The sequence below is a fragment of the Anoplophora glabripennis genome, unplaced genomic scaffold, assembly GCF_000390285.2.
Source record: "Anoplophora glabripennis isolate ALB-LARVAE unplaced genomic scaffold, Agla_2.0 scaffold1216, whole genome shotgun sequence".
NCBI classification, from domain to species: Eukaryota; Metazoa; Arthropoda; class Insecta; order Coleoptera; family Cerambycidae; genus Anoplophora; species Anoplophora glabripennis.
In genome coordinates, this window is record NW_019417293.1 from 52,505 (window position 1) to 78,065 (window position 25,561).

The 25,561-nt window shown below is 35.9% G+C and overlaps 2 protein-coding genes across 2 annotated transcripts; both read left to right on the forward strand.

Moving 5' to 3' along the window:
* The first annotated feature begins 504 nt into the window (after nt 1–504).
* On the forward strand, nt 505–2,139 carry LOC111692242. The gene is made up of 2 exons (XM_023456138.1): nt 505–1,962; nt 2,057–2,139. Exon 1 carries the CDS (start codon nt 825–827, stop codon nt 1,857–1,859), a length of 1,035 nt encoding a protein of 344 aa, XP_023311906.1. The 5' UTR covers nt 505–824; the 3' UTR covers nt 1,860–1,962; nt 2,057–2,139.
* Nucleotides 1,970–24,793, forward strand: LOC111692241. Its single transcript, XM_023456137.1, has 3 exons — nt 1,970–1,982; nt 2,057–3,120; nt 24,530–24,793. Exons 1-3 carry the CDS (start codon nt 1,970–1,972, stop codon nt 24,791–24,793), a joined length of 1,341 nt encoding a protein of 446 aa, XP_023311905.1.
* Nucleotides 24,794–25,561: the final 768 nt, after the last annotated feature.

Consider the following 25,561-nt stretch of genomic DNA (forward strand, 5'->3'; position numbering starts at 1 on the left):
CACTACAGGGATCTCGAAAACGGTAAAAGATACAAACTAGCTTAAATGGGGGCAAAGTTGCGCAATCAGGAGACCAACATTATGCTTCTAAAAAATCAAGGCTAACATTAGTTTTCAAAATATTTGAAAAAACCGAAATTTTGGAAATCGGTTTTTGTTTCATTCCAGCCTTGTTTTAGATGATATTGAAAAAAGAACACTTTCTCATGGCAACTTTTTACCCTCAATCGAATGGCATAATCGATTTTTATATGTAACGTTTCGTCTCTCCAAGACTTCATTTTTTGAAATACGTCCCTAGAAATTTTTCTACATTTTTTGCAAGTCGTCATGACTCCTAATACCTACTGTATTGCCTCAGCCCGAATCAGATTCAGACGTTTTGTCTCGAAAAATTCATCTTCAGCATATTCGTTCCAAATTGATCTAAATTTTTTATTGTTTATTGAATTATCGTACACCGTAAGTGTCGTAAGACCCTGCGACCCCTCCTGGGAGCTGTATGACCTTGTCGCTGGTGGAGGGGCTTAAGTAGCTACAGTGAACCCAAGAGCTAAACCGGCGGGAGTTTTATACTCCTGGCAGGGTCACCCAAGCCGGAAAGGTCGAGGGAGAGTAGTGAAAACTAAGAAACAGCTCAGCTACCCAAGCCAAGGTGGAAACGCATCGTGCCGAGGGCTGAATGGTGCGGGGGTAGGTAAAAATGTCGCATCGCAAACGATCTCTTTGGGGAACCTGGCGCACCCCATCGTATTTAGCCTTCCGTCAGGCATGGGGCACTACCTGGCGGTGACTTTTATTTCCTCCAGACTCGTGGGACCTTTATGGACCATAAATCAAAAAAACGGGAACCCGAAAGGGGGCCGTCAACATCCGCCGGGGAAGCAGTAATTGCTGACCAGGCGGAAAATAAAACAGCCACTGGGAAGCAAACACCAGTGACTACTATCTCTAGGGGAGTCGACAGACTGAACCTGGAAGGTAGGAAGAAATTGTCTGGTGCGCAAAAGCGCAAACTTAAAAAACTGCGGAAGGCAGAGGCGGGAAAAGGACAGGGGCCGGTGACGGAACCTGGCTCAAGTACCACTCTAACTCCGCAGGCTGCTGAACCGGGGCCAAGTGGACTCGGGAAGAAACGTGGACGGTCGGACGGTAGTGAGCCGATTTCCGACCGGCCTGTTTCCAAGAGGCCTAAGGCCACGGGACAGCGTGGCAAGACTTACGGGGAGGCGCTGTCGGGGATCCAAGCAGTGGTGGTCCCCCATGGATACCCGGAGGTCCGAATGGATGAGGACCAGATGGGACTTGTCCAGTCGGCGCTTCTGGGGGCCATTGATGGGATCGCGGGCGAGGGTACACGACCGCGCTTCCTGGAGTGTCGTCGAAGGGGGGGAACGCTAGCGATCACCGCCTTCAACGAGGAGAGCCTGCAATGGCTGAAGACGACCACGGCGAGCTTGGTGCCTTGGGAGGGGGCTAGACTCAGCGCTGTTGAGCCTAGGGACCTACCTAAGTTCACTAAGTTCATCGTGTGGATTCCGGGTCATCCTGATGAACCGGAAACCATCATGCGCCGTCTGGAAAACCAGAACGGGGAATTGAGGACGGGGGCCTGGAGGCTAATCAACCGCAAGGTTGAGGAGAAGGGCCAGACCCTAGTCCTCTCAGTAGATGAGATGAGTGTGAAGGTACTTCAGAAGGAGGGCTTCAGACCATTTCTGAACTTCACCAGGGTCCTTTTTAGGAACCTGGAGAAGGGCAGGGTAGATTTGGGACCTTCTGATGAAGATCAGGAGGGACCAAAATCTGTATTATCTGGTCAAATTCCAGGTAATACAAGCGAACATTCAGCACAGTAGAGCGGCATCTGCTGCTCTCTGTGCCAGTGTGGCGCGCGCAAATGCGGATTTAGCTTTGATCCAGGAGCCTTGGGTACATGGATCCCGGATCAGAGGATTGCAGGTAAGTAATGGTGGCTTACTGTATTGTGGCCACCAAACTAGACCTAGAGCTTGTATTTATTACAAGAGTAGTATTAATATTTTTCCTCTTCCAGGGTTCTGCACGGATGACCTGGTGGCGGCCGAAGTGACTTATGTATCGGAGGGAACGCAGAGACAACTGGTAGTTTGCTCAGCGTACCTCCCTTACGATAAGAAAGAATCTCCTCCAACCAGGGAACTGAGGGACCTGGTGGCCTGGTGCGAGAAGGAGAAGAAACAACTCATCGTGGGATGTGATGCTAACTCACACCATACGGTGTGGGGAAGCAGCGATGTCAACGATCGAGGTGAGTCTTTACTAGATTTTCTTTTTAGTTATAATCTAGAGATTTTGAATGTCGGGAACGAGCCCACCTTTGTTATAAAAAATAGAAGTGAAGTCATCGATATAACAGTGGGATCGGGACCGATATGTAATAATATTGCGAGGTGGCATGTGTCGAATGAGCCGTCAATGTCGGATCATAGACATATCCACTTTGAAATTATAACGGATTATAATCCGCAAGTAAGAACCTACAGAGACCCAAAAAGAACTGACTGGGACTCCTATAGAACGGAGTTACAGGCCAGGACTAGGGAAATCTGTACAAAACTAAGGAACACATATGATCTTGAGAGGGCCGTGGAGGAACTCCAAAACGCCGTCACAAGATCATATGAATACAGCTGTCCTATCAAAGTGAGGTCCGATAAGCACACCGTACCCTGGTGGAGCAAGGAACTCACGCAGTTGAGGGGACAGACAAGAAAACTATTTAATAGAGCAAAGCGGACAGGAGAGTGGGAGACTTATAGAGCAACCCTCACTGAGTATAATAAAGAAATTAGAAAAGCGAAGAGAGACTCATGGAGGAAGTTCTGTGAGGATATTGATAGTGTCCCACAGTGTGCTAAACTCCAGAGACTTCTCTCTAAGAACGGACATACGAAACTCGGGTCTCTCAAAGCACCGAGTGGGGAATATACCAAAACTGGAAGGGAGACATTGGAATTACTTCTAAATACTCACTTTCCAGGCTCCAGGTTATTAAATCATGGAGATGAATATGACTGGAATCACCAGCAGAGGGTAACGACCGGGTCTCGACAGAACTGGGAGGTTGCCAAGACGGTGGTGAGTCAGTCACGAATAAGATGGGCAATAAGTTCTTTTGACCCATTTAAATCACCAGGAGCCGATGGAATCCTACCTGTACTGCTACAGCAGGGGGTGGACTGTCTAGCTCCGGTCTTAATTCACGTCTTCAGAGCCAGCATTGCACTTGGTTATATACCGCTGGCATGGAGATCGACGAACGTGGCGTTTATTCCTAAACCAGGGCGTCCATCGTATGCCCAGGCAAAGGCATATCGCCCGATAAGTTTAACATCTTTCCTCCTGAAAACGTTGGAGAGAATAGTTGACAGGCATATAAGGGACGGGGTATTGAGGGCAAATCCTCTGCACAGGTACCAATACGCCTATCAGGCAGGCAGATCAGTCGACACAGCCCTTCATAGCCTAGTCTCTAGGATAGAGAGGGCAATGGACGACAAAGATCTAGCTTTGGCAGCTTTTTTAGATATTGAAGGGGCATTTGACAATACACCTTTCGAATCTATTAATTCGGCAGTTCGCAACAGGGGCCTTGAAGACACTTTGTGTCGTTGGATAGATACCATGTTGAGAAACCGGACAGTAACAGCTACCCTTTCGGGAGAGACATCCAGGTGTAAGGTAGGCCGGGGCTGCCCCCAGGGAGGCGTACTGTCTCCCTTGTTATGGGGATTAGTGGTGGACGGCGCACTGGAGGGCCTTAATCGAAAGGGGTTTTATACACAAGGCTATGCGGATGACTTGGTCGTTCTCATAGTCGGGAAACATAATATTATCGTTTCAGAACTCATGAAAGAGGCTTTGAAATGGATAGATGACTGGTGTAAGGGGCAGGCACTGTCAGTAAACCCTGACAAAACGGTCGTAGTACCCTTCACTAGGAGAAGAAATTTAACTGGACTCTCTGAACCTATAATAGGGGAGAGGGGCATTACATTTTCCAGGGAAGTAAAATATCTAGGAGTGATACTGGATAATAAGCTTACCTGGAATGCGCACTTGGAAAAAGTGGTGAGTAAGGCGAAGCAGACACTGTGTGTATGCCGCCGCCTTATTGGGAAAACCTGGGGACTGAAACCAAAGATGTCACACTGGTTGTATACGTCGATAGTAAGACCCAGGATTCTTTACGGCGCTGTGGTATGGTGGCAGAAAACACAACAGACCACAGCGAAGGAAAAACTGAATAGAATTCAGAGATTGGCCTGTTTAGGTATAACGGGGGCGATGGCATCGACCCCGACAGCTGCACTAGAAGTCATGCTAAATCTGCCACCGCTGCATATAGTGGTGGAGAGAGAAGCGCGGCTAGCAGCATATCGACTCAGGAATAATAATGACTGGAGGGGTGGTTCCCACTCCAGGATCAAAGATACATCTATGTCGGAACCAATTCTTGGGATGGTATCCGACAAGATGGTTCCAAAGTTTCACTTCCACAAGCCATTTGAGACTCGAATAGAGGATCAAAGCGAGTGGGAGGAAAGGTTTAATACCCTGGAAAGGTGGAGCCTAGTATGGTTTACAGATGGCTCCAAAATGACCAGAGGGACGGGTGCAGGAATATATGGACTCAGACCCAGATGGAGTGCAAGCTACAGTCTGGGGGAGTTCCCTACTGTATTCCAAGCAGAAATCTTCGCGATAATGGCGTGTCTGGCAGAGAATGTACGTAGAGGTTATAGACGTAAACTCATATATATATTCTCTGATAGTCAAGCTGCAATTAAAGCTTTAGCCGCACACAAGGTAAGTTCAAAACTGGTGTGGGACTGTTTACAAATGCTGACTGAACTGGCCACCAACAATACAGTCAGACTGTGTTGGGTGCCAGGGCACAAAGGCATTTGTGGAAATGAGAAAGCGGATGAACTTGCTAGGAAGGGATCCGAGACAGTGTTCATTGGCCCGGAGCCCTTCTGTGGCACATCTCCCAGTGTGGTCAGGCGGGCTCTGGGCAAATGGACAGAGACAGAACATAGGAAATACTGGACTTCAAGGCCAGGACATAGCCATTCTAAGGAGCTTATGGAGTATCCTTCGAAGGGAAGAGCGAATGAGCTACTGAGCTTGAATAGAATCCGGCTCAGGAGAGTGACAGGACTCATAACGGGACACTGTCACTTTAGGAAACATCTACATAAGCTAAAGCTTGTAGACAGTCCGGTCTGCCGAGGATGTGAATCGGCGGATGAAACTTCTCTGCATATCCTGGGCGAGTGCCCGGGATTTGCACGTAGCAGAATGGCGCTCCTTGGGAGACCCTATTTGGAACCCAAGGAACTGAGAGAAGTGTCAGCAAGGAAGCTTTTGGACTTTGTAAAAAGGACAAATCTACTTGCTGAATAGGACTAGTAGTGGGACGCACAATAGGCCTAATTAGGCCGCAGTGCTATGGGACTTTTAAAGGACCAACCACTAGATGATGAAGATGAAGATGAAGATGAAGACCCTGCGAAATCCATCTAGTTATTTAAACTATTACCAGTACACATTAAAATAAAAAATTATTAGTTTTATTCACGTGTCCATAGTTATTTATAGGCTTCTCGAGTGCTCACAATTCAAACAAATTCCCATCTATTTTTTTTTCAGGATACTGATACAAATACATCTGACATGCTCTTTCACAGTTGCGGTTACAGATATAATAAATTCCGATAATATCTATTACGCTGATCTTCATTTTCAACCTTTGCCAAAACGAAAATGTTTTTGAACATTTACTGACATTTTTTAAAGAATAATATCCAGTCAAAATTTAGATCAATTTGGAACGAATACACTGAAGATGAAATTTTCGAGACAAAACGTCTGAATCTAGTTCGGGCTGAGGCAGTACAGTATTGGGAGTCATGAAGGCTTGCAAAATATGTAGTAAAATTTCTAGGGTCGTATTTAAAAAAATGAAGTTGATGATGGTCCTGGAGAGACGAAACGTTACATATAAAAATTGATTATGCCATTCGATAGAGTGCAAAAAGTGGAGAAAGTGTTCTTCTTTTTTTCAATATCACCTCAAACAAGGCTGAAATGAAACAAAAACGAATTGAAAATTTCGTTTTTTTTTTTTCAATATATTTTTTCAAATATTTCGAAAACTAATCATGTTATCCTTGATTTTTTAGAGGCATAATGTTGGTCGTGTGATTACGCAACTTTGCCCTCATTTAAGCTACTTCGTACCTCTTACCATTTCCGAGATCCCTGTAGTGAGAAGCGAATTTGTAACAGCCTGTATACTTATTGCATTGAACAAGTAAGATCTCTCAAACAAAGCTGTATGAAATCTTGGTAATTGATGAAAATGGACATGCCTTAGATTAAGATTATGTCTGTCACTACGATAAGAAAGTTTATTCCGTAAATATGGCAGAAAATTGTTTTTGAGTAATTATTGCTAATCTTAAGCCAACCGAGTTCATTATATCTTTGAGTAACATGATCATCTTTTTTCATACCATAAACAAATCTGCAGCGGGAATTTAAAAATTTCTGTAATCGATTTTGGGTAAATTTGTCTAAACAGGAAAAATAAACTATAAAACAATAATTAATAATAGCAATTACTAGAGATTCACACATTTTTTTTACATAATGTATAATTAAGTAAATATCTATTCATATACAACAATTTTAATGCTACATAACATTTTTGTATCAACAAAGAGAAGTGTTTTACAAACCTCAAATCTGTGTCAAACATAAGCCCAGGGTTGTTAATATCGACAACATATCCAATGACCTACCCTCAATGTGCAAATTTAACCTACATGTAATTTCCTGCCGCTTGGTTTTAGAATAGAATAACATAACCGCACATTTGTTTGGATTAAGTTTCAGATTATTGGAATTAGCATATTTAGCTATGGATTCTAAATCTTTGTTTATTTTAATAGAAGCGTTTTCAGTGTCACTGCCAAGAAATTGGAATTGCAAATTTGTATCATCAGCATAAGACAATTAACTTAAAAACTTTAAACCGACAAAACTTTTTAAATTCAAATATAACACCCTTTACTTTTTTGCACCATAGTCAAAGTCAAATTCTCTTTTCACCTTCATTGCAGGGGTTACAGTTTCGATTTTCTCAGATATTTGCGGTTTTCTTACATTCTCAAGAACGTTACTTTAAAAATATCATCAAATGTGCCTTAAATGCAAATATTGGTATTGTTATTATGTGAATAGAGAATTTGATTTACTATAATATGGTGCAAAAAAGTACAGGCTGTACCATCTGTCAAAACTTTTATAAAATGGCGACTATCTCGAAAACGGTTACATTTACATATAGGGAAGTCATACTATTTTTAATTTATCTTAACGATAAGGCAATAATACGTATACAGTGTGAGTCATTAATAATGGTACACAGCTCATTGGCAAATTGTTAACGTCAAAATATAGCGATTGAGCCAAATAAGTCTTAATCAATTGTGGCTCCCTTTCGTTCTACAGGGTGTTAAAGTTGAAAAAATATTTTCGATTTTTTTCTATATTTTAAGTATGTATGAACCGATTGTTTTAAAAATTTGTAGTTTTACGTTTGAGATGGCAAATAAGAATATGCAAATAGTGTTGGGGTCACGTCTAGGGGGCGCTAGTTGTATTGTCCTGTCAATGTAAAAATATGTCTAACTTTTTATATTTTACAATTTTAAATTTTTTAACTAGAAATTGTTGAACTACGTGCATTTCTAAATAAAAAAGGTATACTTGTCGATAAACTCAACTGTTTTCGAATTACAGACATTTTAAGTTTTTGAGGTTCGACGGGAATTAAATTAGAAAATTATTTTTTCCAAAGTAGTAGGCATGGACATAATAAATTGACAGCTGTCACCACAATACCATATTGCTTTCTACTCAATTTGATTAGGAAGTAGTTTTTTCCTTGTCGTTATTTTTTAGAGAAGAGAATATCTTAATAGAAATTTTCCGCATTGTTGGATTGGACGCGGTAGCGAAGTACCTTGGCCTGCACATAGCCCTGTTTTAAATCCGCTGGATTTTTACTTCTGGGGATAACTTAAATCTTTAGTTTACAAAAACATTATTAATGGCCATGAACAACTGTGGACAAACATTCAAGAATCAGTTCATATTATCAAACAACATAGAACTTTATTTAACATCAGACAAAAAAATAAAAGGCTAAGAAAGTGCATGGAAGTCGCTGGTAGTTAATAATTTGTTAAGATATGCATAATAAAATCTTCAATTGCTGTAATATTTGTCTTAATTCTTAATTCAGGCTTGGTATCTTAAGACCTGCTAATTTTCTAATTTAATTTCCGCCAAATCTCAAATATTTAAAACGTCTGTATCTCGAAAACGGTTTAGTTTATCGATTTGTAACTAGTACACCTTTTTTATTTAGAATTGAATGTAGGTCAATAGTTTGTAGTTAAAAAAATACAAAATTGTAAAATACAAAAAGTTAGACAGATTTTTACATTGATAGGACAGTATAACTAGCGCCCTCTAGACGTTACCCCAACACTGTTATATTCGTATTTGCCTCCTCACAAAACGTAAAACTACAAATTTTCAAAACAATCGGTTCATACATACTTAAAATACAGATAAAAAAAGAAAATAATTTTTCAACTTTAACACCCTGTAGAACGAAAAGGAGCAACAATTGATTAAGGCATGTTTGGCAAAATCGCTATATTTTGACGTTAACAATCTGCTATTAAGCTGTGTACCATTATTAATGACTCACCCTGTATATAGGCTGTTCCATTTAAAATAAGCAAATAGATGGCGACTTCCGGTATAACCGGAAGTGCTACAAGAATGGCATTATTTTATTTAAAGAGAGTACCTTCGAAAACCCCAGGGATTGAATTTTCAAAATTCAAATCGAAGTAGTCTCTGAAATATTATAATGGACCTCACCGTAAGACAGCCTGTGTATGTCAGAAAACTTGATTACCTTTTTTCCTTTTGATTATATCTACTTGCTTCGTAAGGTTAAATATTAAAGAAAAAGTTAGTAGATGAATAATACACTCATTGTCATTAATTTAACAAAATAATACTTATTTGACTTTTGACTGTCTTCATGTAAATTAGTTATTAACGGTTGAAGTTCGAAGTCTTAGAACTAACACAAAATCGTTGTCAGCACAGTACACCAGCGTACTCTCCAATCTGTCAAAAAATGCCACAATAAAAATAAATGCAGACAATGTCTTGTACAAGCTATCTTTTATTTTCTGGTGCCGCAGTTTTGACGAACTGATTCAACGCCAAGCTCTTATAACAAGTTACGGAAAAAATTGTGTCTACGTGTCGACGTAAAAATTAACCTAATTGGTGGCAATTTGCATACAAATTCAGTGATTCAACTTTTCTCTTCAGAGTGATTAGACTAATAAGGGAAAAGGGGAGCAAAGATTGAACAATGTATTCAGGTTTGCTGCTGCGGCATGTTATTAACTTAAGCCGCTTTCATTAATTCTGAGGTTTTAAATTAATTTTCCGTTATAAAACCGACCGCCGGTTGTTTATCTGATGAAGCGAATACAAAATTAATTCTGCTAGACTACAAAGCCTGACCGAGTTTATGTAGGCAAATCTTGTGTTTGCGTAGGTATGATTCTAAAATTCCGTTTCAATTAAGCACTGTCACCTGTGAGTTACTGGAGGATTAAAAATTTAACCGTTTGTTTTTGACAGTCGGTAATTAAATAGTTATTTTCGTAACATGTTGAGGAATGAAGGTATTTTAAGCAGGGAAGTTGGGTAATACGCCAAGTGCATAAAACACTTATTTCGCAACCTGTTAGGAATAATATTTTTTCGTCGGCAGATCTTTTTGCATGAAAGACCTCCTTTAATTTTCAACGAAAAATCCTTCCTTAATTTTTTACCATTTATTTATTTAGCTATGTTTTTTATAACTAAAAATTTGACACTGAACATATAACAGCGCTTTCGAAATTTAATTATTTACTCGTTTTCAAGAAAAACCCGGGTCCCAAGATACAGAGTGTTTCTGAAATAAGAGCGTTCCTTGAAGAGAGTGATAGCACGAAAATGAGCAACTTTTGTTAAGCAACTGATGCTCTAATAAATTGACCATAAATGTAAGCCGACCCTGTGCGTATTTATTTATTTATTTATTTATTTATTTATTTATTTATTTATTTATTTATTTATTTATTTATTTATTTATTTATTTAGAAATTACAATATCCAACTGGATAAAGTTNTTCAAAGAATTAGGGTTTTCCCTCACACTGCATTGGCAGTTCTGTCATGTCTTATGCTGCTAAGTTGACAGTGTCAACAACAGCCAATAGTAGTTGCTAGTCACGCAAGTGTAAATCTACTTAATCGTAACGAAATAATACCAAAGCAATTACGAGTATCACTCTATTGACGAAGAGTAATTGTATGTCGGAGTTATAGAATCGACAGTGTATCTATTTGTTGACAATTAATTTCTATAGGTTTCCATTATAAAAACAAGAATGTTTATTAGTGCCTTGATTGTTTAAAATCTTCTTTCAGGAGCATAACCAAAAATGTTGTTGCACTACAAAACTACACAAACAAAGAAGCTAAATTCATAGTTCATCTATGTATTTAGCTGTTTGCTGAGAAACTTTCATAGTTTCTCAGCAAACTGCAATAAGATTAAAGAAATTTTGTCCGATAAACATTTTACATTACCTACCGAGAAGATAAATATTATATATACACTGTTCTACAGGTATAAAAACCCAACTACGGCACAGGAGGGTAAAGAGAATACAAAATTACAGTAGAAATATTAAAAGAATAAAAAACGGGAATAGATAAAAGTACAATAAAACAAAAACGTGCTTAAAAGCTATTTTGTAAGTAATATAAAATGAAAATATTACTAATAATAATTAAAAACTGCAATTAAAAAAAATAGGATACAAACACATCAGCTAAAATGTAGTGATTTTATTTTGGTAGTGCTGGAATTAAAAATATCCAACCAATTGCCTAATAAATTACAATAATTACACATTGTGTAAGTAGGTGAATATTTAAATATATTTGTACGTGGTGTAGATAAATAATAAAAGTGTTGCCCTCTCTTGAATTGAACCTCGGAACATAAAAATTAAGATGATGCAAAAGATCTGGACAGTCAATCTGGTTATTTAAAATTTTAAATAAAAATAGTACACAGTGGCACTGACGCCTTAAATCAAGACTTTTCAACGAATGTCGATCTAATAAGTCGGATTGTGGAAAGCCAATAGGTGGGAAAATACCATTTATTTTAAAATTTAGATATTTAACAAATGTTCTTATTTTCTTACAAATGAATTATAGTGAGGAGACCAAACGGGTGCTGCACCCGTTTGGTCTACTCAAGGTCTAACAAAAGAAGAATATAAAGTTTTTAGCGTGTTAATTTGGACAAAATCTTTACTGTTTCTGACTATGAAACCATACGACTTAAAGCTTCAAATATAATTTTTCAATATGCGAATTAAAAGATAACTTATCAAAAATAACACCGAGATCGCAAAAAGTGTTATCTCGAGTTAAATTATAGTCAAACATTATTTCTGATGGTTTTAGTGGAAGATATTATGTTACACTTCTCAGCATTCATATGAAGTCTATTCAATTTGCACGAGTTGTCAATTTGAATCAAATTATTCTGAAGACCTATACAATCGTTCGATGTGTTCAATGGTTGAGAATATTTTCAAGTCATCAAAATAGAGAAGGTAATTAATATCTAAGCAATTAGTTGTATCATTGATAAAAATGTTGAACAGTAGGGGCCCAAGAACATATCCTTGCGGGACTCCCGATGTGGCTAAGTAATCTACATTTGATAAGAATATTTGATGGTCAAGTCTGTCGATTGCTTTCGAAAAGTCTGTTTGCAATTGTTTATCAATGGATTCAGCTATAAACTGTGTAACTGTTATTAAGTTAGAAGTTGTTGATGTACCTTTCATAAATCCATGCTGACGAACTGAAATTTTGCTACTGACACTGTAATAAATACGACTGTGAAGTAAATATTCAAACGTTTTACTGAAATTATATAAAATAGAAATTGGTCAAAAATTTGATATATCCTGTTTATTTCTTTTCTTATAGAAGGTACTTTTTACGGATGAATGTTGTTTTAGAGACTAGAGACGACATACTAAATATTCACAACATTCATTATTGGTGTGATGCAAATCCTTACGTTGTACAGAGATCTCGGTTCCAGCAAAGGTTTTCAGTGGTGGTGTAATGTTTTTGGTGACAGAATTTTGACCTTTGCACAGTGGGAAAAATTCTACACACTCGGCTATTTTAACCGAGTACAGTGATAATGTTTTTTTTATTCTTCTTCAAATGTGCTTAATTTTATGATCCTAGTGCGATAATTTGATATATCCGTACAGGAATTTTTTAAATCCAGTGAGAACCCATCAGCCTCAACACCAGTATTTAAAATTAAAATGAAAATTTTTGTAACAATAGGTATATAAAAATTAGAAGTAGAAAAAAACAGAAACAGACAAAAAAAACAAGAAAAATTAAAAGTAAATAAAAATAAAAAACAGGAAAACCTTTTGACGCAGTAAAAGGGCTTAAATCAGTTAAATAAAAATAACGAAATTATGTAAATAAAGATAACGAAATCCATCGAATCGATCAACTTCATCGAATAATTTCGGTAAATAATATAGATTTTGAGTCTGAGTTTTTAGCTGGTGTTGAAATTTTTAGAATTTATCGAATGAAATTTTATGTATCTAAATATCTACTTATTTTTTGTGGATTTGAGAAAAAGGTTCAACGGTTTGAGGCTATGTCATAGCATAGGTTTGAGGCAGGCCCGGATCCAGAGACTGGTTTTGGGGGTGGCGCAAAGCACTTCTTTATCATTATTATTATTATTATTGTTGTTGTTGTTATTTTTTTGATGACGTAAGGTGTAGGTTAGGAAGGGGGAGGGGGGATTTTTGAATGACAAGAGATATTTAATCTAAAAACATTATGCATATATTTATTGATACAAAAATCGATATTTTACAAAAGAACGCTATCTAGGTAGGTGGGTATCTCCAAGAGACAAGAAAATGCGTAATCAAAAAATTCCGGGTTTTGAGATTCAAAATTTCCCATTCAAGCCATAAAAATTTATTGCGCCATAAACGTTTTGAGACAGGCGTACGGAAAATCCTAACAGGCAGACAGGCAATCTATTGACTGGCTCTATCGACCTGTCTCCGTTTCGTTAAAAGTCATAATAGTCCAGTCGGCGGAGCCAAAAAACGAGCCGAAATGGCTGTTGCTTGATGTAAACCTGTTTTTTTTTAATCGAACCGGGAAAATGTGTACATTCGGAATATCGACCTGCGGAAAGCTGAAAACCATGGGAAGTTTGTTTAAATTAATGAAAAGTGCAAAATAATTCAAAAATGGCCCGTTTTTTCGGATATTATCGCTTATTATTCGTAAAGGAAGCCTCGGACGAAAAAAAGTAACTAAAGATTTTTTGTTCATTATTGAATGTTGTACAAGATAGGCATATTGGCGAACCAAAATTTTTAAAATTTGCATTGCAAAATAGCAATAAACTAATGAAAAATGTGGCACTTTTTCAGAGGAGTTTGACACTAATGAATCCTTCTACTTACATTAATATCGACTAACTGCCTGTTGTCGTTTGGAGAAATTGAAGATCTTTAAAAAATGTTGTGCTTTGGGGGTGGCGATCGCCACATCGCCACCCCCTCTGGATCCGGGCCTGGTTTGAGGCCTCAGAAGTACAGAATATTAGCTCCAGAATAGAGTTTTCATGGAGTCACATTCTTTGGTTTGAAAAATATCCTTCGTTTGACTTTTTAGAGGCTTCAAAAATAACAAATACAAGTTCCAGGACTTTTATTCTTTGGTGTGGAACATATACATTCTATGAATTTCTAGCTCAAGTTTTTAGAATTTGAAGTTGGGTTTCGAGGGTTTGGGATTGGATTCTGAAGGGTTTAAAGTTAGGTTCTTATTGGTGTCGGCTTATGGCTTTAGAGTTAAGAAATATAAGCTCAAAAATATAGTTTTCAAGTAATTATACCCATAGATTTAGAAAAGAGTCAGTATATTACTTTGAGGTTAGGTTTAATAAATTTGAATTTATGTTTTTGGGTTCAGGTTTAAGGTTGAAATGTATTGTTAAGCTACGTGATTATTTTCGTTGTTTAATCAACCTCAGACATGAAATTTTTTATTTTTTTATTTTTAAATGAAGAATTATTATCTTTGATGTTGAGGCTGATAGGTTCTCACTGGATTAAAAAAAATCCTATATAGATATATCAAATTATCGCACCAGGATAATAAAATTAAACATATTTAAAGGAGAATAAAAAGATATTACCACCGTATGGTTAAAATAGCTGAGTGCGTAGAATTTTTCCCACATTTCCCACTGTACGTCGTTTGGAAGCATGTTTATTAGCACATGGAAACAACGTTGAACAATTTTTGTAGAGCATATCGTCTATTGGTAAGTAATTCGTTTATTCGTTTAATTTTTTTTTTTTAAGTTAGAATGGCTAGTGGGCTAGACTTTCGCCTTTTGTAAATTTCACTTAGAAATTGCAATAAAGATTATTATTATTTTTTTTAAAGGAGATCTGAATAAATTTCAGCATTTTCGATCACAAAATTTAAATCGTGAAAACTGCCATCAGCGCTGCGGCGAGCGGAAACTTCGATATCAAAGGTTCAGCTGGCTTTCATACAAGGGACGGCTTTAAATTTGTTTAAATCTTCATGTGATTTCTTTTTTCAATTTAAGACCATCAGTACGTATTTTATAAGCACCCTGTATATCGGTCACCTTGTACCTGTCCTCAAAAAATATGGTATTTAAATTAACGTAGAAACAAATTTTAACGTTTTTTCTAGTCTTGAATTTTCAATTTTCCACAAAAACAAACAACCAAGCATGCGATGAAACTTAGGGGCTTACCAAAACCCAAGACGACAAAAATGTCACAAGTGAAAATGACGAATGCTTTGCAGAGCACGAAAAGCGGGGTATTTACTGACTTTCCCACATATCAAGGAAGAATTAATGTTCTTCGCTGGTTGATGCGTTAAAGAAAAAACGAAAGCGTCGTGTCGACTCGAGGGACCAACTCAATCAATAAAAAGAGTTCAGCACATCCACAAAGCCAGTCTTCATACCTCTACTTTTATGCAAGGAACACTGGGTGAATTCAGATGGAAAACATTTATCACATCCATCAGGCTACGTCAAATTATACCAACAACTGTTTTACTTAACATACGGAGTGTTCCGAAAATAGCCAGCAATTCCCAAGAAATATCTAACTTACAATGTGATGATTACACAGCCACACAAAAACAGGAAAGTGGTCTGTTCCAAAGACTAGATCTATTATCAAGTACTGTGACGCGTTGAATCTTAATCCGGGTCCGGAATTGCTTCATCACCCTCCATTTTTTTAAATTCTCAAAGAAAAATCTTACATATGGAAAATCGCGCTTTGGAAGGGATCAGCATTAGGTGTAATTGTAGACACCGACTGTAAATTACTACAGGGCCATATTCATACACATTATGATGCGCTGAATCCAAATCCGAATTCAGAATTACTCCATCAGCCCTAGTTTTTTAAATCGCCGAAAAAACACCATTAAATATGAAAAATCCCACTCTAGAGATTATAGCATTTGGAACAATTGTAAAAAGAGATTGGAAGTTACTGCAGGACCATATCTTATATATTTTTACGTGCTGATGCCGAATTACCTTGCAGTATTTTTATACTGTGCGAAATAACCCTAAAGTCTGGGAAATTCCTTCCGTTTACCCAGAGACTTTGTCAGTGTGGATCTGTTGCTCATCGTCACCATGTGGGGGTTCCCTAGTTACAGCCACACGTAATAAAATGGGCTTTAAAAAAACAGTATGGAACAAAATTTCGTCCGAAGATTCGAAAGTTTGTCGCTTAAGATTCTAAACTGAATCATTAGAAATTTAAAAAGAAATAAAGGAAAAGCGGAATTACTTTGTGTCGTTTCTCAAACTTCTAGTCGCATAAACAGTAATGAAATTAAAAAACCAACCGAAACTAATGAAACTTTAAGATGTATTTGTACTGTCAGAAATGCTAATCTAATAGAAGGAATGAAAGATAAAGTTGGACTAGTTTTGAAAAGTAGAATTTTCCATATTTTCTGTATTTGAGGGCGGTTTTTCGCGATTTGAAAAAAAATTGAGAGTGATGGAGCAATTCTGGCCCTGATTCAGATTCAGCGCATGAAAATGCATAAGGATACGTAGGTGTAGTCTTTGGAACAGAGCACTTTTCTCTTTTTGTGTTCCTGTGTAATATAGTATAACCCCCCATTTTTGTGTTTTTTATAACCGTATGTTAACTGTCTTCAGCACATATTTATACGAACAATTTTGTAAATTAATTTTTATAATAAAATGTTTAGGTATGTGTAAGGATTTATCGAGGAATAAATTTAAAGTGAGCGTTTCCTTGATTTTTTGAAGAAATTTTATTCAATTGCTACTGGATGTTGTTTTCAATAGAAGTACCTATAGGGTGTCTCAAAAGTTTTTATATGTTTTTAAAGGGTAGACATTGCCATTCAATATAAAAGAGGATATCTGAAACTCATTTGGTATAGTCGACTTATTTTAATGACACTTTCGCATACTTGCGTCTGAATTTCGTTAATAACTCTCCGAACTCTACTCATTTGAGCAGAATAAACTTTACTAATCCCCTCAGAAAAAAGTCGCATGGCGTAAGATCACATGATCTTGGTGGCCAAGCCACTTACATGTAAATTTTAAAGTGTATTTAATAATGTTTTATTTAATAGATGTTAAATTTTTTTTTTAGATAATTACAATAGTGTGTACAAGATGGGATAAAACCCGAAACGAGTGTAATAAAAAAATCTTGAATGAAAAATAATTTTATAAACTAGTTTTTTGACCAGTATCCCAGGAAATAAATAATTTCCAAGAACTAATCTTTCCACAGTTGTTTCATTCGGAGCGTTCCTTCTACCAAAAATTATACGTAATTTGCGCACAGTCTCAGCTATACACTTTCCGTACTTGTAATGAATTTTCACAATTTTTACTCGCTCTTCCGTGGTATAGCGCTTCATTTTGTCTAACCGCAATGTGTTTACTACAACATGGAACTCTGCACAATGCTGCTAACCCTTCGGAATGAAAATGGCGCACAATTCAATTGCTTTGTTACTTTTGGGACACCCTATATTTGTGATTTCATCATATCCTTACAAATATAACGAATAATATGGTTTTGGGTAGATTTACCCTTTAATAATTTTCAATTACCTTTTAATGCCGTTTATTACATTTTTTATTGATTTGCATATACTTTATTAATATGCTATATCATGGTTGTTTATTTATTTATTTATTGCTAAAAAAAGATTTAGGTCTCTTATTTATAAATGGTGTTTCATTAAAAATACTAAAGGTCAAAAACCGAAAGTTTACGATATGACTGACTGGTATTGAATTAAAAAATTTGGTATAGGAAAAAAAACGATATATTATTGTGAATAGTAAAAATTAACTGAGGTCAATTTTTTACAGCGATGTTTACAATTCTATTTTTTTTAAATCTGAATGGCCAAGAAACCATACGGTACTATAATATATGTAGATGTAAGTGAATTTAGTTTTACATAATAGAATAAAAAATACAGGGTGTTCTAATTTTAGTAAATAAAAGTTTTCAAAGTTTAAAATTGAAACATTTGAATGGATCCCTTACTAAAATGATGTACTAAAAATGAAATTCAAATCTGTCATACCAAAAAAGTTATTAATCTTAACCATTTTTTTTATAAACCAGCGAACATCGCAAAAAGTACTGAAGTTCCACATACCTACAAAAACCGATCTTTGCTGTATCACGCACTATATTTCGAACTTTGAAGTTAAATAAATTACGTATATTAGTCCAATTAACTAAGCCTTTAAATCGAAATTTTGTCAACTTGGCTGAATTTTTGATATGAGTTAGTTTAAGGTATATTATAACAATAAGTGAGAGTAATTTTTTGTTCAACCCCCGGCCAAGGGTGGAAAAAGATAAAACAAAGGGCTTTTTCAAGATAACTCAAAAAGGGTAAGAGCTAGAAAAAAAAGTTTTTCATGAAAGTTGTAAAGCAGACAATTCTACATAAAAATGGTCTCTTAGCTTTTTCTTGTACTATTAAAATTAACAGAGTTAGGGAGGCTAGAAGTTAAGGGAAGATTTCAGAAATTTAATTTTGTTAAATCATTAAAATTAACGATTAAAAATTTGATTTTTTGTTATAACTTTCTTATTAAAAATTAAAAAATATATCTATTTCTCTGAAAAGAAAAGTTACATATTTTAGAGCAGATTGAAAAAAAAAATTACAAAATTCAATCATTTTTCTGTTTGTTATGATTTTTTTTAAATTTCTGAAATCTTCCCTTAACTTCTAGCCTCCCTAACTCTGTTAATTGTAATAGTACAAGAAAAAGTTAAGAGGCCATTTTTATGTAGAATTGTCTGCTTTACAACTTTCATGAAAAACTTTTTTTTCTAGCTCTTACCCTTTTTAAGTTATCTTGAAAAAGCCCTTTGTTTTATCTTTTTCCACCCTTGGCCGGGGGTTGAACAAAAAATTACTCTCACTTATTGTTATAATATACCTTAAACTAACTCATATCAAAAACCCAGCCAAGTTGGCAAAATTTCGATTTAAAGGCTTAGTTAATTGGACTAATATCACCAATCTCACTAAAATTTTTAAAATCATTCCTGTACTTACAATTGAATGTACTGAAATCCGCTGAAATTTCGGAAACTTTTGGAGTTCTTCATGACTCAACATTAACATTGTAGTTGACAAGGAAAATTTAGATTTTTTCATAAAAATATCACGAGGATTCAATGAACAGCATTAGTTATTAACCCTTTTTAACTAAGACTAAAGCCTAAAAGTAAAGCCTAAAATGGAATGTGCTAGTTTAATTTGGTATCCGAGATGTAACGTTTACAATTAATGTATTGAAAATCTGTCTAGGTTTTTAAAACGTCTTTCTAATAAAGTAGATGGTGGTTATCCTTCTAACGGAAAATAATTCAAATTTATCTGTTTAGAGGATTTTTATGCTTATGGTATTTTAATGAATCATCGTAAAAAACAATCAATATTATTCCTAAATAAAGTAATTCACAACAAATTCAATTGCCCAGAGATTATGTCACATCCGAATACACTACATTTGTTCTTCCGATTCCACTTACTAAGTTATTAAAATTATCCCAAATCTTTGTTTTGTGTATTAACTAGAGTAACCAGAAGAATGATATTGATATATTTCCAAGAAATTAACGCAAATTTTTTACATGGAAATAAATAATACTTTTAATTAATTTAATCAACGACGGTGTCATTATGACCCTCATTTGGATGCCATTATGGCCCTCATAATAACACTCACTGATATTGAAAATTCATAATAACACACAAATTTTAAAGTAAAAAATAAAGAACAACAAAGTTAGTCACCACTTTTACTTATTACTTATTAACTATAAAAAATTCAACAACATTTATTTATTTTGTAAACATTAATTACAACTTCTGAACAGTTTGTTAAATTAATTCCAGCAGACGATAAGTGCGCTGTATTTTTAGAAAGTAAATTTATTTCCCAAGATTGTGACTGAAACGTTACCAAAAATATTAGAGGCCACTTTCTTCTTATTTCTGTGCCACGTAAGGTTATGGAGAGGATTATTTGTGAAGAGCTCATCAAATTTTTACTTAACTATGATATCATACCTCAACACCAACATGGATTTCTCCCTAGTCGTTCGGTTGTGTCGAATTTACTGCAAGCTGTTAATTCCTGGACTATATGTGCAGACAACCGACAACCCTTAGATGTTCTATACTTAAATTTTTCTCGAGCCTTTGATAAAGTGCCGCACTCCCGTCTGTTGAATAAACTGAACCACTTCGGTGTACGTGGCAAACTTTTAAACTGGAACTCCGAAAACGGAAGGTATTAAGCGGTGTGCCGCAGGGTTCAGTCCTTGGACCAATTTTATTTCTAATATACGTGTCAGACCTTAACCAATAACTGCAGGTCTCAAGTGTTATCTTATGCAGATGATCTTAACTTGTTTTCCTCACTTTCTTCGCTTCTACAAGAAGATCTTAATATGATTATGAATTGGTGTTCTGAATGGTTGTTGCCTCTTAATCCTGAAAAGTGCTGTATACTACACATGTCCAAAACCAATCCTAGACTAGCATGTAACAATAATGGAATCGAACTACCGAGTGTGACACATCAAAATGATCTCGGCGTTGTTATAACAGAGTCTCTTTCCTGGAGTGCCCATGTTACAAAAGTTGTGAAAAAGTGCAGTCAATTAATTTTCATAATTAGAAAACCTTTCTGTGACCCACTATCACATGTTTCTCAAGTTATATAAATCCTATATTCGCCCTCAGATAGAGTTTGCCGTAGCCATTTGGTCTCCGTTATTAAAGCAGGATATTGCAAGATTGGAAGGTGTTCAAAGGCGTGCTACAAAACTCCCAGTCGGTTTTAAATATCTTACATATGAAGAACGTCTTATGAGCCTCCGTCTTCAATCATTGGAAGTGCGACGTACTCGTGGTGACCTCATAACAACTTATAGAATACTTCATAGTGAATTATACTGTCCAGAAACGATGTTTCAACTAAACACTGATTCTCGTCTTAGAGGTAACTCCTTCAAACTTAAGAAAGAAAATTTCCACACCCGCAACAGACATCATTTTTTACCCAATAGAATTTTCGATCAGTGGAACTCCCTACCAGATTATGTGGTTTCGGCACCATCTCTTAATTCCTTTAAGAATAGACTCGATGGCCACCTTAATCCCCAAACAGGATAATATTTTTCTAGAATATGCATGCATATTTTATTTTATTTTTTTTACTGTTTGAATTCGTGGCATTAATTTTTGTTTCTTATTTTTCTCTTTTTATTGTATTTTTCTTATCAACCCTAAGTATTTTTTTTATATTAGAGCATTTGCTTCAGCTCTTAAAAGTTCTTAATAATAATAATAATTTTCTTTGGAATCTTCTATACAGGGCGTCTCATAATTAGTGTCCAATAATTTACCACTTGATTCTATTGCCAAAAATAAGAATATTTTTTCATATAAACATGGGTCGAGAAATGCTACGCCCCCCTAAATGGGGCCCCAAAAAAATTCGTTTTTTTTAATATTTCCGAAATGGGTTGAAGAAAAATTATGAATTTTGACAACGTGAGCGCTCATTAAATGTCGAAATAGTTCATTATAAAATTTTTCAAAATTTTAGACAGGGGCGTCTCAATTGGGGGGTCATTGGCTAAAATTTGCCCCAATTTTTTTGCTTGTCGATATTTTCAAATTCAGATTTCATTACATACATTGATAAAATTCAAAAACATTTTCTTGGCTAGCTAAAATGGGTACATGTACTATTATGAATTTTGATTTGTCATCATATTATTATGCCTTGTACTAAACAACGTGAAGAGTTCTTAGAAAAGTTTGTTACAGGCGTCCTAAGCGAGGGGGGGGGGGGGGGGAGAGCTCGAGTAATTTTTTTTTACATGTTACTATTTTCAAATTTAAACAGTAAAATTTGATAGATCTGAGTTTTCTATTAAAAATAGTGATATTGTTTTATATAGAAAAAGTAATCCGTTTTCGAGAAAAATCGGTTTAAATATGTTATAACACTTTCCAACATATGCTTTTCTAAGCACTTAAATCCGTTTATCTTGGAAATAGAGCATTTTATCGAAAGAAATAAAGAGTACCTTTTTTGTAGAGGAAATGAAGGTGTATTATATGGCCTCTGAATTTGAAAATTTTGACAAGCAAACAAATTGGGGCAAATATTAGCCGACAACCCCCCAATTGAGACGCCTTTGATCAAAATTTTGGAGAAATTTTATGATGATCTATTTCAACTTTTAATGAGTGTCCATGCTGTCAAAATTCATAATTTTCCATCAATCCATTTCGGAAATATTAAAAAAAATGAATTTTTTGAGGCCCCATTTAGGGGGGCGGGCGCCGTGAGCCCATTTTCTCCGGCTGCACCATACACTAACACCAAATCGACACGTTCGGAAATAGTAAATGCATTTTCTCTCGGTTCATTGTAAAACTAGTTTGTGCACAGACTAAAAAATTAAGCAAAGTAAGAAATAAGAATCTCGTTTTTAATGTAATAGACACGTTATTTTTATTTTTTACTTCTTTATAAAAATTACACTGTCGCTATCGTGGAATTACAAAATAAAAACTTTTGTCTGGAATCTTTCACATTTTAACACTGATGGGTCGATGGACGATGCTTAATATTTAATAATTAAGTGAATAATGAATTCAATACAAATACAAAATCAGTTGACTGCACACATTTTTTGACAATGTAACCTAACCTTCTTTTAGTATTACTAGTATTACATCATACCGACTTAAATTATAAAGTTGTATCTCGGATCGTATAAAAACATTTCCAAAGTTTTTAATAGATAACACAGGGTCGACCTTCATTTTCGTTGAATAAATGAACTTTAATTTACAAAAAAAAAACGCGAAGATAGAACTTTTGCGTATAAGAGTTTTCTATAACAAATATCATCAGGAAGCTGTAGTTTAATTTTTATAAATTATACACGCCACACCCTGTATACAATAAATTCTATTCAAAATTTCAACTCAACATTTAATGTGCGCTTTGAACTCTATTTATTTTGTATTTATTGTTGTATTTTTTATCATATATTATTAAATTTACTAAATATTTTTAAAAAATAAGAGTGATGTCCTTGCCCACAATTAAAACACTGTACATGTTTGCTCCAACATATTTAAATAAAACGCTTTAATGTAATTTAAAACGTAACATTTTGGTCCTTTAACGTTATATCAACTGAAACTACGTGATTGCAACTGTTTTTAAACCATCATGTTCTCTTTGGGTTACGCACAAAATTTACGCCATATAATATATGGTCTATTACGTTACATCTTCCGTTCATTAACGACAATGTAAACTACATCTGCGACAACGGCACAGCGAAACTGGCTAAAAGTTATACGGAAGGCGTAGAACGTTGGTATTCTAGCTGCGGGACATATAAATATCTCCGCCGTAACCCTGTGTCGTTCAAGATCAATCAATATGTGGGAAAGATTCACAGAAAATATCTTCCAGCTATCTGGAAACATCGGCGCAGTTTCCATATCAATAACTCCATTGCTAAAATACTGGCTCGCTCGCTTGCAGTGTTTGTTTTGGACGGTGTGTCGAAATGTAAATACATTTTTAGATAATTGGTTATATGAAGCCCCTGACACTACTGGGAATGTGATAGAATGGATCGTATTTTTGGTTTGTAATTTAGAAGGTATTAGAATGACTGTTATTTAATTCATTATAAGGATACTGTGTGTACCCTTCAGTTACAGAATACTTTATTTTCGAAATAAAGAGACATTACACATGTGCTTTACAACGTTTTTTCTTTGATCGTACAAAGAAATGGTGAAGTTATAGTTAATATTTATAGAACTAGAGCGACTTTCGTTACTTTGGGAGTTTATATTATTCGACTGTTATATCTGAAACTATACCTATACTACATATTTTTAAATATTTTAAGCATCATTAGTAGGTTCTCATAATAAGAACTAAAGAAACGATATTGTAAATAAACTTCTGTAAGTGAAATCGCCAAAAACATTTTGTGTGCAACATTTATCCGCATTATCCGTCTTGTCGCTCATTTAATAAAATCATACATTTTTTACTGAGTAACACTGGACATATCTGTACAATTTCATTTTTGCAAAAAATTTTTACTTCCCGCTTCCTGCCTGAATAAAAGTTAATGACCTCGGCTGAAGACTGACGCCCCCGACGCGTGCTCACATTTTTATAAATTACACGTTCTATACTATATCATTAAAATAGATTTCACGTTTGGTACCTACCTACTAAATTTTTTTTAATATAATTTTTGTACCTGTTCAACGCATCTCCCACCTCCACCCGAAAAGCGGCAGCTGAAGATCGTTTGGTTTCTACCATATAAGACCTCACATATGTCTGAAAATCAGCCTTGGTAAAATGACAACCCCCAAAATGTCATGGGCTTCCGGACTAATGGGAATATATCTAAGGCAGACTACAACACCCCTAAGCAGTTCTGCAAGCCGTAAAAGAATGTTGGACGAATTTTCCAAAACTTACGGATGTTTCGAAATTTTGCTCGAAGTTCCCCAGACACTACGAACGGTCTTCAACCATGTCAAAAGTCGTTCAACACAGCGCCTGAAGACACCCAGAATTACAAAAATCGTCGATCTTTCCGATAAATTCACCGACCTTTCCAAATTTCTACCGTCGTGCCACCAGGACCAGACATCGAGCACCCCTACTCCGTATCACCGGACGATGAGCACGTCCTATGCCAAAGCCTCCCTGAGACCGCCGACGAGAGACGAGGGAATAAAACCCAGGACGAGGCGCATCCGCGTCGTGGCGCCCAACGTGGGACTACCACCGGTGATAGGCAACCGACCTACCTCGTAGCCCAACCAGGCAACCAACCGAGGGACTTAATCCTGGAAAAGACCAATAACATTCCGCGACATGGCGCCCAACGTTGGGCTATGTTGCCGAATGAAAATGAAACTAGAGACATTCCGCGACACTATACTCGTCTCTACACTGAGCATCATTTGTGTTGTTTACTTCTGCTGTAGTAGAAACGGTTCCTAATCAATTGAGTAAACAGATTATTTATGTGTATTTCATTATTGATTACTGCTTGAGTATTTTACTAGGTTAAGTACTGTTTCATAGTTTATCTTATTTAAAAGAATTATCCTTTCGTTTTTTGTGGGATGATAGGGCTCGTAGCGAACATCCATTCAACAAAGGGAGGTGGAAATTTACTTTTTAGTAACATTTCCTTTAAATCAATATGTTGCTTACAATATTGTATAGATCTACTGATTTTTTATCAGTGTCGGGAGTACCGCAGGGCTCTAATCTGGGTCTAGTTTTATTTTTGTTCCTTATAAATGACTGGTGTTCTATTGTTGAGTCACTATTTGATGTTTGCTGATTATCTTAAATTTTTTTCTAAAATTGGCACCGTATCTGACTGCATTAACCAAAGACCTCAGAATGACTAGACAAGTAATTCCCTATACATTGCAAAGGAATTGTTTTGATTTTCCACAACTTGAGACATCCTGCTATTAAACAAGGATGAAGATAGTTTTTTGTTTACTAGGGAACTCTTAACCAGTGGCGTATGTGTTAAAAAGGGTGATGCATTTTAATATTTGTCTA

Coding starts and splice junctions, on each gene's coding strand:
- LOC111692242 (XM_023456138.1), top strand. CDS start 825: ATGGACCATAAATCAAAAAAACGGGAACCCGAAAGGGGGCCGTCAACA.
- LOC111692241 (XM_023456137.1), top strand. Junction 3,121..24,529: donor GGGAGGTTGCCAAGACGGTG/GTGAGTCAGTCA, acceptor CGTTCAACACAG/CGCCTGAAGACACCCAGAAT.